Raw genomic sequence first — 12,998 nt, 5'->3', positions numbered from 1 at the left:
CAGGATGAGTCGCCTGATGATGGCTGTGACATGTAAGATTAGAGGGAACCAGTGGAGACGAGACTGGACTGGAAGATGATGTCAGTTGAATATACTCCACGTTTCACATTACAGCCTCCCTGTGATGTGCGGTGAGCTTATATAAACTATTTTGGAAGCAGACTTAACATTTTAATTGTTTTCAACTTCAAGTTGTGCAACTGTGTTTTTCCTGGACTTGAATGAAATGTTTTGCGTTTCGAAGTGTTTTTGTTTAAATTTTCAGTTCATCTGAAGTAGCTCGGTGTCACAGTCATTACATTTTACTAAACAGCAGCCTCTGCGGCTGCAGTTCCTCCAGTGTTAATGTAAATGTGTCATGTTAAAATACTACGCCTCAGAGCTGAAATTAACATGTTTACAACCATCAAATAATGAATTGTGACAGTCTGTCCAATTTGGTGGCCCACTGTGTGGATCAACAGTCCAAAAAAGTTTAGCATTTTCTGTTAATTGGCACTAACAAGCAATCTACACAATCAGTATCTGGGCATTAGCAACAAGGTGACAGTGGCCAAAATGAGTAACTCAAAACTTGGAGCCAAAGCAACATGTTTATTACATCCATACTGAGCAGGTATCCAAGCCACATTCATTTTCTCTACCAAAATGAAGCTCTGCATTTTCTTGGACGGCGTTCCAGGTACAGTTCGGTCCATAATTTGTTAGACATCAACATATACTTTGTAGTTTTTTTCCTCTTTGCAAAACTAGAAATCAAAACAATCAATATGTGATAAAAATAAGTATAAGGATAGTTTTTAAACAGTTGGATGAAAACCCTTTGTCTCAGTGGCTGAAGTCTAGAGCCCATGAACATCACCAAAAGCTGTGTTTCGCCTCTTGATATCTTCTGCCAGTGAAACAGATGTACTGTTGGGTTGAAATCAGGTACCTGCCTTTGCTTAAGAAAACTGGCTTGTGTTGGTTCAACAGTGTGCTTTGGGCCGTTATCATTTTGAATTGTGAAGCTCAATCTGATCATTTTGGGAAAGTAGTCCTATACACTTCAATTCATCTTGCTGCTTCTATCAGTAGTTATGTTTTCAATAAACATCAGTGACCCTGTAGTTTTTCAGGTCTTTTGGTGTTGCTGAGCTGGTTGCTGCAATCCTTCAAACAATAAACCAGTTTGCTGATTGTTTGGCCACTCCTGATGTTTTTGCCAACTCTCTGAAAGCTTTATTTTGGTTTAAGTCTTGTGACACACTGGCATCTCATTGGTCCTTATCTAAAAAAAATACAATTAAAGGCTGTAAAATACTAACTCAACACTTGGATTCAACTTCAGATTTTATGCCTGCGCCGTTTGTTGTAAAATAATGAGGGAACCAGCCTCACCTGCACATGAAACTGCTTATCAGTCTGCAGCAGCAACCTTCGGACCTTCTTTTACACTTCGGAAGTTTCTGATTCGTGCTTTCCCTAAAGCAGTTTGCATGCAATCCAACGACAAAAATGAAATGACTTGACAGCTACAAAACAAAACCTCTCCATATGAAGTCCTGGTTATCTAATCCTATCATTGCCTCATGAAAAACAACTATACGATGCAACGTCAAAACTCCTGCCCCACACTCTGTTTACCTGACTGACTTGAGCATGTCAGGTGATTTACACATACCGATTTACAACAATTGCTCGCACTTTATGACTGCGTGAGAGATTTACAGCAGGGCAAACTCACAAAGCACAAAATTAACACGGATTAATGTTACTTTATTTTAAAGTGTTTTGTAAGCTTGGAATTAGCTTGGAAATTGGAATTTCTTTATGGCTGTGACATGGTCAATCGTCCAATCACTTTTGGTCTTGTGAAAATGGGGAACAAGGTGTGAAAATAGCTTTAATTCCTAAACAGTTGATGCAAAATTTTTGTCAGGCCACTTGAATTAAAGCTTAAGGTCCGAACTTCAAACTGTTTCATTTCAAATCCACTGAGGTGGTGTATGGATGCAACAAATTAAGGACCTGGATATTCACATATGCCCAAGTGTGTAAACCTCCTGTTCATGTATCTTTTGTTGGATTATTAAATTAATACTTTTATGTGTATGTAAGCCAAAATTGCATCTTACACGGACATCTGCAGACTTTTGTACTTTGGTCCACACATCAGAGGTGCGGTAACACAAACACACGGACAGACAATGATCTACAGTTAAATTAGCCCCACCGCACAGCCCCACATCCCCTCCCTTAAATCAGCAAACTGCACAGAGCACGTTTTTGTCCGGGGCTCATCCAGAAGTTTCTTTGTAGTGTTGCTGTTTAGTCTCTGTGCTGCTGTCAGACTCAACAGTGAAAGGAGTCTATTTTAAACAGCAGCCTGTTCTGTCAGCAGTGTGTCGCTCAGCCTCACACACACACCATCTCTACAGCCACGATAAAAACATCCAAGTTATTTTGGGGTTTCCTGTCAAATGCATGCCAGTCGTTTACTTTTCAGTGTTAGATTTCATTTTTAGGAAAAGTTTCCTGCAAAATTTTAAAAAGTAAATAAACCCCAACAAACTGAAAACATCTCAGAGCTGCCAAAGTTTGACTTTCACTCTTTAACAAACTTCCAGGTGACATTTCCTACCTTGGCGGCCACGATGCTGAGGCCCATGCCGTTGTGCTTCTTCAGGGTTACTGTGACAACCTCCGGCTCTTTCCTCATTGGCTGAAAAGAGAGATGGACAGGAAGGACAAACTGTAAGCGAGGATGTAACCTCTCACTGTGAGCGAATGCGTGGAAAAAGGCCTGAGGAAAGCTCAACTCTCCTTTAGCGTGTTCCCTTCGTCTGAAACATGTAGGAGAATAGTGAGAGAATGCAGAGTTAAAAAAAAAGAAGAAGAAGAAAAAAGAGGGAGGGATGAGAAAAGGGAGGGAAGGCTTGAAGGAGGGATAAAGGGGAAAAGGGGAAGACCGCAGAGGAACCTGTGGTCGCTGGAACCAAGTCAAGAATGAAAACCACTTCATGGCTGAGCAGGGCTGGGTGACTGGGTGGGGAAAGATGGAGAAACAAAGAAAGAGAGAGCTACCGAGGTTTCCCACATGATGAAAAAATATTCTGACAAAGGATACTCCAAAAGCTCATGTCACACTCATAAAAAAAAAAAAAAATGCTTGCATCGTATTGTCTATTTTTGTTTGGTGTTGTTGTCCTGCATGTCGCTGACTGGCGCTTCAAACTGCAGCAACACCCAGAAGCAAACAAAACAACAACCACAAGTCAAGAGGACAACTCGTACACTAAAATTACAGCTGCATACCCACTCAATCAGGCTGAATTCTATTAGAAAACAGATTCAACTTTCTGCTTGAAGTTTATAAAGAGAAACATTTCAGATCTGAGGTACAACCTGACCAAGAACACCCGATACAAACAAACAAAAAATGAAAAACCCTCTTCGGCTTCATTGACGAGACGTGGCCCTACATCAGTGATCAGTGTGTGGAGAAGGTTCCAAATTCCTGGGTACTTTCTGAACACCTGAGCTGCCAATGGTTATTAAAAAGGTACAGAGACGACCTCACTTCCTGAGACTGCTGAGGAGGAAGAAACAGAGCCACGGCTCAGGAGATCGCTGGCTGAGCTCGGTCCTCCATACAGGACCTGTAAACCTCCCTCCTCCTTCTTCAGCAGACATATTTGAAGGACCCTCACATCCTGGCCTTCATCTGTTTAACTTGTTGCTCTCTGGCAAATCAAGGACACAGACCCAGGAAGGGCTTCTTTCCAAACCTCAACACCTCTTCTCTGAATGTACCAAGTACACCCGAGTTATTCGATTATTAGATTATTGGTAAATCACTGTGTAATATTTGGGATACTCTCACCATTTGTTACCCGACTACCTAACCTTATTAAACATTAGTACTTTTTATATACTTTAGTATTAGGGCTGGGTATCGTCACTGATTTCTAGAATCGATTCAATTCCGATTCACAAGGTCCCGAATCGATTCGATCCACGATTCGATTTAATTCGATTCGAATCTGGGAAATTTTGACAGTCAGAAATATTATAATTCAGATCAGTACATTTACATATTTTTGTATCTATTAAAAGGAAGCTGACACACGCAAGACTTTATCCAAGGTGTGAGCATCACAGCAGAGGCCTTTGTGTCAAAGTAGCTGAAGATAAAACACAGAAAAACATGAAGGTGATTTTTCCTGGCCTGGGATTTTATAAAAACAATCTGCAGTACATCAAAAATGAAAGAAAACCATTAATCAACACATGAACATTACCTCTGAAGTTACAGCGGTTTTATTAGAGACACGGCTAAGCATTTTGCTTAATTTTAAAAAGTTTAAATTTGTTCAATATTGAACGGCAGAAATTAGGTTTACTTTTCGGAAGTAAGTAAAAGGGGAAAAAAAAAACGTCGGCCGACAGCGCTGTAAACAACGGTAGACTTGTGCGTAACAGGCAAGCGAATAATGCAGAAGAGAGAGAGAGAGAGAGAGAGAGAGAGAGAGAGAGAGAGAGAGAGAGAGAGAGAGAGAGAGAGAGAGAGAGCTATGCATGAAGTGTGATTTTTATACTGAAAAGTCAGCAAACGTCAGAGGGAATTCATGACGATGTTTATGTGAAGCGTAGTTTGGATCTTCTTTTGCTGCTGGTTCGGTCAATATTGTTTGGAGAGAGATCAAACTAACAGCCATATGATCAGCGCAAAAAGGGCGTAAACACACAGCGCGGACCCGCGGATCAGAATCAGCGAGCTGTCGGCTTTCAGCCCCGACCGTCAGCTGAGAAAGGCGACATCTCACTGATTCTGATCCGCGGGTCCGCGCTGTGTGTTTACGTCTTTGTGCAGAAGCCGTGTACCTGCTCTCATTTACTGTCTTAGCTGTTTGGTGGTTGTTGAAATTTTGTGAGGTTTCACCAGAGATTCTGGCATTTTGGGCAAAATAAATTAATATTAAAAAATCGATTCAGGATTTTAATGAATCGATTTTACGTTACCCAAGCCAGAATCGATTTTAATCGATAAATCGATTATAAAAACCCACCCCTATTTAGTATATGTAGCAATTTTTATACCTAGTACTTTGAGTACTAGCACTTTATGTATTTACTGTATAAATGATCAAATGTTTATTCTTCATTGTGTCTTAAGTTGTTGCTGCGCTCCAATTTCATTGTACATTATATAATATCAATAAAAGCTTCCAATTCTAATCTTTCTAATACAACCCAAGTCAGTTGTGAAGTCACCAATTTCTTCTTTCCAAGTTACAAATAAACGAAAATGTATGTGTGTAAATGAAAATGAATGAATCAATTAGATTTGAAATATTTTATGGGAAAAAGACATTGTTTGATCATAATCATGAAATACTGCTGCCGTTTACTTCCAAAAACTTTACTTGTGAAGTTTTGTTGTCCTATTCTTACCTCACCGTCTGTCATTCTCCAGTAAATACAATACTGCTGTAATTTATGTCTCCTGTCCCTGTTCTTTGTCACATCTATGCATGCGTATTAAAAAAGGCATGCTCTGTTCATTATAAATTAGCTGGTTAGTCTGAATCTCTCTGAACTGCTGCTCCACCCTAATAATGTTATTGTTACACATCTGGATCCTAAGGACTAACGCTGTTAACGTTAACTTCACTGGGAATGCCGCCGTGTTTGGTGTTCAGCGTTCTCCTCATCAGTTGAAGTGGATTTAAATTTTTTAGCCGGCGGTCATTGCCTGCACGGCTTCAAGTTCACACCTTTGTAGCCAGTCTGTGTATGCTAGCAAAACTTCCTGTAGCGCTGCAGAGAGAGGCTGCAGCTGTTCCACACTAATGCAACAGTGGCCCAAACATTATTAGATTACTGTAATTCCGTGCAGATATCTCCACAGGAATTAATCCTGGAAGATGCTTTGATTTGGGTCCAGAGGAATTCAAGCCCTGTACAGGTTATTATCAGGCCCACAATTAGGTTGTGTGTGACACGCCGCTGTACTAAACACAAGTAAATTAATTAAACTTAACTGATACCCATGTTTATTCATCAGACAAACAAACGAGGTTAACGACTTTAAGCTCTTAGGAAAAACTTAAACCTAATTAGACATTACGTACTCAGGAGGCACAGCTCATTACACATTTTTGGCCTCTTCCATCCTTTTCTCTTTCTCTTCGCTTCCTAACCAGTCACGGTAAACTGGCACCGCTCCCTGAGGCCTGGTTCTGATCCAAGTCTCTTCCTGTTTAAAGGGAGTTTTTCTTTCCACAGTTACCAAGTGCAGCACACAGGTTAATGACTTTTCAGTCTTTACATAATGGTATAAAGCACCCCGAGGCAACTGTCACTGAACGTTAACTGAATAAAACTCAATATTGTGTCATTTTTCATACTGTACAACAGCATGGGCTCAAACATCACTGCAGGCTCTCCTTATTCCACTTGTAATTTAGTATCAGACTTTTCCACATAATCCAGTTTATACATTTATACACATAAAAAGCAAACAATATCACATCTTTGACACTAAAGTGGTTGCAGAGCAGAGCTGGTCTTGTAATGATCGCTTAAGAACTGTCGACAAGGCAGAGCTCGACCCACCAGTCTGCCTGAACACACACCATTAATCACTGTGTGCGCGTGTGCTGTGTGAGACGCCAGTCGAGACTACAGTCATAAAATAGTAGAGTAGGGATAAACAGACCAATTACAGAGGAAGTGGCTGTGTGTGTGTGTGTGTGTGTGTGTGTAAGTAAAAGTAGTCTCTCATTTACTGCTCTGGGCTCCCCAACTTCAGCAGCGTGATTAGTGTTGATTAAATTGTGTGTGCGCTTGTGTCTTGGTGTGTGTCTTATGAAAAGTAAATAGATCCTTCTGAAGTCACTTTAATCTCTGCATTCAGATTGAGAGACCACACACACACACACACCCCTCTGGACTCAAATCAAAGCAGTCTCCAGGTTTAAACGTGTCTAAAAATAGTCAAACTATGACAGTCGTGCCGTCAAATTGTCTACAGCTCAGTTTCTGCACAGGAATTTCACCTTTTTTTGGCTGCTAGTCTCAGCTACCCTGAATCTCTTGTCCAAACTCTGTGAAATCCTCTACTTATTGTCATTTTTGTCTTTAAAAAGAAACATACAGATGAAGTTTATTAACACAGCTGAAATATTAAAATGTATACACTAGCCACATTAGTATTTATGCCTTTCAGGAACCACTTTTCCCTTCAGAACTGGCATACTGGAAACATTCTCAGAGATTTGGGTCTATAATGACACAAGAGTAACACACAGTTGCTGCAGATTTGTTGGAAATTTGTTGGAAAACATGTTCCATCACATCCCAAAGGTGCTCTACTTGATTGAGATCTGGTGATTTCGGAGGCCAAATGAGTACAGACAACTTACTGTCATGTTCAAGGAATCAGCAGAAGATGGTACCACTGTGGCCGTGGTCAGCGGTGGTGTTTAAACGATGCTCAATTAATACTAATTGGTGTGCAGAGTCCTAAGAAAACCTCTCTGACACCACCAGTCTGAAATGCTGATTCAAAGCAGGATGGATCCATGCTTTTATGTTGCTTAGGCCAAATTCTGACCCCATCATCTTAATGTCAGAGTAGAAATTGAGACTTATCAGACCAGAAGCAAATTTTCAGTCTCTTAATGTCAAATTGTGCTGAACTATAGAATTGATTTCCTGCTCTTAGCTGACAGGAGGGGCACCCAGTGTGATCTTCTCCTTCAAGGTTTAATGTCTTGTGCATTCAAAGACGTTTTTATCCAGAGAAGTGTTGCTCACTGGATCTTTCTGCTTTTTTACATCATTCTCTGTAAACCCCAGAGATGGTCATGTGGGAAAATCCCAGCAGAGTCTGAAATACTCTGACCAGGCTGTCTGGCACCAACAACCAGGTCACAAAGTTGCTTAAATCACCTTTCTTCCCCACTCTGAGACTCAGTCTGAGCTTCAGCAAGTCATGGTGGCCATGTTGACATGCTTAAATGCACCGAGTTGCTGCCATGTGATCAGCCAATTAGATATTTGTATCAAAGAGCAGCTCATCGTTATTGACAATATGGAGGCGTGTCTGGGCAGCATACAGAGCAAAGTGGATGGGATCTCAGTGAAGATCATCCACTCAAAGCAAGAGCGCAGCATGAAAATGTAAATGCTGAAAAAAAGAACAGTTTCCCAAAGTCACTCTGCAGCCATCAAAGACCCTGCAGCCACTTTGAGTTTTAGTCTTGTTTTCTGCTGTCTTAGCTGTCAGACTTACTTTAGACTTCAGTCTCCACAGTCTCTGTGACTCAGCATTACTAAACCTGCAAAGTCTCCTCTGTGGCACCGAATTTACCCAGGATGCCCCACTGCACTGACACACAACTCTATAAATAAACGCACGCACAGTGTGGCGAGAGAGTGACTGAACGTCGACGTCGTACCATTTCAGAGTTGTCAGCAGCGGAGAAGTGGCTGTCGCAGTCAGCTCCTTCGAAGTGGACGGTCCAGGTGCCGGGCGAACGTGGATGTGGCGTTAACCTACAAAAACCTACCAGAGGAAACAGACGCACACAGAAATAATGTCACTGATAGTAGAGTGATCATAACCTTTGTTTCAGAGCAGCTTTTCTGAAATCATGACAATAAGAAAACGTTAATTGTCGAGTGTAGCAATACAGCATATAAAGCAACCAAACTTATTTTAAAGCAGCAGCTACTGATGCTTTTTGTTTGGTCTGCTTTATTTTAAGATGCTTAAATCCCAACATAACATCTTTAAACTCGTTGTACGTCTCATAGCTTTAAAAACAGGAGGTATAAAACTCAGAATAGCAGAACTAACACACAGTTATGAAACATAATTCAATGAATGTTTGATTTCCTTTAGGTATACAGGGTTTTATTTAAAACAATGACAATAAAAACAAATTAAAAACCCTGGGAAAAATTATCTGCTCATATTCAACCAAAGTCATTTACATTCTCATAAAACATAAACCTATTTGAAGGCTTTCATTCATATATTTCCAATATGACTTCATTCCTTATTCACATATAGTTTGACTTTCTACCTCTTTGCAGGAGAGGCTCCAGGAAGTCCTGCAGGCCATTGGGGAGGCTGCGCACCACGTCGCAGGAGTAGCCGTCCTCAGGAAGGAGAAAGGGCAGCTGGAGGTCTGGATCCTCCTCGAGCTGAACCTCTCTGCCGTCACTCCTCGCCAGCTCATCTGCTGTGTTTTCCGCCACTGCCACCACGTGGTCTATCAGCTCCTAAACACACAGAAACCAGCAGAAGTTTCTAAAAATCAGTTTGACTTGAATAACTCCAGTTTCATCTAATTTAATCCAATAAAAACGCTGCACATGTTTAAAGACGCCGTTTATCTTACAGGTGGGATGTACGGCTCATCGGGGGCACAGTGGTAGTTGGTCATGAGGGCGTGAAGCTGCAGGGAGTTGAGCTTGAAGCAAGTGTTATTGATGGTCTGCACATCCTGCATGGAGTATTTATCCATGGTCAGCAGGGTGGTGGCCTGGAAGGGGACACAAACACACATGTTGTAAATCAAACACATCTTATTGTTTTGAATGTAAACAGAGTGGCCACACGTGGTCGCAACGTTATCTGCAAGCACACGAAATGAGAGACTTCCGCGGTTGTGTTGACTGGCTGACTGTAGGCGAGGCGAGTGTTGTGAGACAGTAATAAGAATCTGATGACAGCTGTTGAGTTGTTTGCTTGTTTTGCCAGAGTCAGTCGAAGCTGATAAAGCAGAGTCCCAGAGAAGCACCTGAGCGGGGGTTTGGAGTGTTTGCCTCTTTACGATTTTTCATTTCAGGTTTACTATAACAGAGGATTATATTCCTTCTGGGCAAGAAGAGATCCTCCAGAAACTGCAAAGCTTCAAAGCATTTTTTCCTGGTTGCATTCATGCTGCTAAAAGGGATTGTAGTGATGTAATAGCCAGTCAGCGGTTGGTAGTCCAACTCCATGTCTTGTTGTGGTCTCTTAATTTCTTGTTTCAGCCTCTTCATTTTCTCTCTGAATTGCTGCAGTGTAGTAAACATCTACTCCCAAACTTCAGACTGCCGCAGCCAATTTAGAGATCCTGAAAACCTTCTGCAGCCCACCCAAACCTTCAATCCCAACTGCACACCGCACAAAAGGAAATGATTCCTTCCATGTGGATTCACTGACTCATTTTAATCTTAATTTTGATCACATTAACAGCTTTAGCTGATGGCCATATTTGTGCTCTCTGATTAAATAGACCACAGTTCAGGGTCAAGAATAGGCCAGAAACTGAAGGAAAACCTGTTATTTTTAAAATCACATTGAGATGTTTTTCAGTTCAGTTTCTTCTTCTTTTTTTTAAATTACAAATGGCTTCCTTCTGACTTCTTGCTGCAGTAACATCACAACCCACTTTTTTTGGAATCCCTGATGTCATAGCAAAAAATGGCCCATTGTTAGTCAGTTGTGCTGGTTTCAATCATTATGCAAATGTACCATTTATTAGACTTGGGAAACCTGCGGTCACCTGAGACAGTAGTCGTCACTTGAATGAGTAACAAAACATTTCTGTGACTGAAAAAGCAAAGTTGAGATAAACAGAATCAACTTTCTGGGAGTTGTCACTTCAAGACCCTCTTACTCTTCCACAGGAGCTACTCTGTAATAGTACTTTTACAGGTCTGCGTAATTCCCTAAAAACAGAAAATGGGACACAACCAACAAGTAAATCAGTCGAACATATTCTTTTTTTATCTTTTCAAAACCCTTCATAGTAATAAGAAAAAATTAAAATGGAGATATTTTAAAAAGATGCAACAAACCAATTAGTGTGACTGACACAACTGAGGAAAATGCCTCTAAAACCTGTTTTAGCGACCATCTGCTCACACCCCTGCACAGACTCTTACTGTTTACCATCTTACCTGTACGATTCGGCTGAGGTGGCAGTCAGCAGCGAGCTCCAGACCCTGCTTCTCAGCCCAGGCCTCGATGTGGCTCAGCTGCTGCCGGAGGATGGCGCCCCAGTAGTGACAGCACAGCCCCGAGCCGGTATCTGTCACCAGCTTGTTGAACAGCCACATGTTGATGAAGTGGAAGAGCTGCGAGAAGAGCTGGATGGTGAGAGCGGCGTTGACCCGACACCGCCGCAGTAACGACATCGCCCCCGTCAGTGTGTGCAGGACGTCCTCTGAAAAGAGAAACCGGGACGTGAGAAAAAAATCTTCCCCTCTAAGTCTTATATCCTGTTCAAGGTCATTCTGAGCCGTGTGAGGCTTGTTTTTTGAGATCACTCAGTAGAAATCCGGTTACATGCCCTTGTACTTTTGCTTCTGTGATAGGCGCACTTCTTCCAGTGTTAAAAAAAAAAAATACAATCTTCCAGCTGGATTATAATTATCTTAATAAACTGACAGGAAGCCAAGTGGAGGAGTTTGTGATTGAAGGTTGTGTTTTTTTGGAAGAAAACTTTCAGTACATATGTACAATATCCTCAGAAAAAAGACAAGCGCCTCCTGGTTTCACTCCTCACCTGATGCAACACTGTCTGACTTGAAAACTGTGGGCTTTTCAACCCGCAATGATCCTCTACATGAAATGTGAGTTAAGTATATGGACAGTTTCCAGGAGCTGTATGATCAGGTTATTAAAACCAGGCCTGTACGCAAACAAATACAGTGAACAACGATAGCTACAGAGTTCAATTTGGGCTTTCCTCCGAGTTTCTGGAGTCTGCTGAAAAATCTTGGGCTCCATGTTTGTGTAAATTCTTGACTTCAGAGAGTTTTGATAAAAAATAAAATTCTTCGAGTTTAAGGTGGCACTGCAGCTACTGACTCTGCAGAAAAGTAGATCCCAAATCAGAGAGACAGGTCCAAAGCATGTTTTTAAAAAAACAAAAAAACAAAACAAGACACCTGAGAGACCATTAGGAAATAAAAAAAATACTTTGTTCAGATTTTCTAATATATTCTTTCCAGTCTCACAAGGTCCAAAGGAACCTGAGAAAATTAATGCTAACAATTTCTAGATGTGTGCAACCTGTGAGTGTGGAATCATCTTAACATAAAACGGTGAAAACTCCGGCAAAACCTATAATGACATACGATTAACATGTCTTCATTTTAAAGGGCTAATCACCTAAATTAATTCAGAATTGTTGCTGTTAGTCATGAGCAGTCTTGGTTGCTTCCTGTGGTTGTGTGTTTGCACATTACCGATCTTTGGTCTCTGTGGATTATGCTCCTCAGGGTCATCGAGGAAGGCAGGCATGTAGTTGTTCAGATCGGCCTGGAGACAGTGGACCAGGTACCTGCAGCAACACGATACAGCTTGTTGCAACGTCATTCAACACTGTTCACATCAAAGGTCACCATCTGAACGTATTTTACACTTTCAGATGCTTTCAGAAACTTTAATGTGGGTTATCAGTGTGTTCATATATTTTCCATAATGCTTCTAAACCAAGTGAGAAGTTTAAATTACTGCTAACTGCCAGCGAATGTCATTTATACAGAAAGAATTGCAAGCCTATGTTTCTTATCACCCATTTTATACTAACAAGTTACTTTAATAAGGATTTCATTACATTATTGGATGGACACTTTGGACTGCATATAAAAGACAGCGCATGCTCACAGGGGGTTGTATGATCGTTGGGGTTTCTCTCTATGATCGTGGGTCTTGTCTTTATAATATAAAGCCCCTTGAGGTGACTGTTTTCTTTTGGTGCTATATTAATAAAACTGAACTAAAATTTGAGGTAGATTCTCGCTCTGCTTATTTCACATGTATAAATGTGGAAACAGGAGGACAAAGGAGGGGGGAACAACTAAGCTGTAGTGCCTCTTCACCTCACTGTGCAATACCTTTGTAAATAGTCAACAGTGCAATAGACCTCAATACTTGAAATGTGCAATTCACTTGTATTTTTATTCCTATTTATCCCCTTCGTATATTTTATTTATATTGTCTCTGT

At 41.0% G+C, this 12,998-nt stretch overlaps 1 protein-coding gene across 15 annotated transcripts in view; it reads right to left on the bottom strand.

Annotated features, from left to right (window-relative positions):
* afdna (afadin, adherens junction formation factor a) overlaps positions 1 to 12,998 on the bottom strand; it is a 121,759-nt gene that overhangs the window by 38,371 nt on the left and 70,390 nt on the right. For all 15 annotated transcript variants that reach the window (XM_076874087.1, XM_076874088.1, XM_076874081.1 and 12 more), the window contains 6 exons: positions 12,238 to 12,332; positions 10,945 to 11,210; positions 9,396 to 9,539; positions 9,078 to 9,276; positions 8,448 to 8,554; positions 2,624 to 2,704 (listed from right to left, as the gene is read on the bottom strand). In XM_076874087.1, coding sequence (XP_076730202.1) covers positions 2,624 to 2,704; positions 8,448 to 8,554; positions 9,078 to 9,276; positions 9,396 to 9,539; positions 10,945 to 11,210; positions 12,238 to 12,332 — 892 coding nt within the window. The remainder of the gene's footprint in view (positions 1 to 2,623; positions 2,705 to 8,447; positions 8,555 to 9,077; positions 9,277 to 9,395; positions 9,540 to 10,944; positions 11,211 to 12,237; positions 12,333 to 12,998) is intronic.

This window comes from Maylandia zebra, linkage group LG15 (genome assembly GCF_041146795.1).
Source record: "Maylandia zebra isolate NMK-2024a linkage group LG15, Mzebra_GT3a, whole genome shotgun sequence".
NCBI lineage: Eukaryota > Metazoa > Chordata > Actinopteri > Cichliformes > Cichlidae > Maylandia > Maylandia zebra.
Note: the sequence above shows the minus strand (reverse complement) of the source record. Positions and strands in the feature narration are given on the sequence as shown.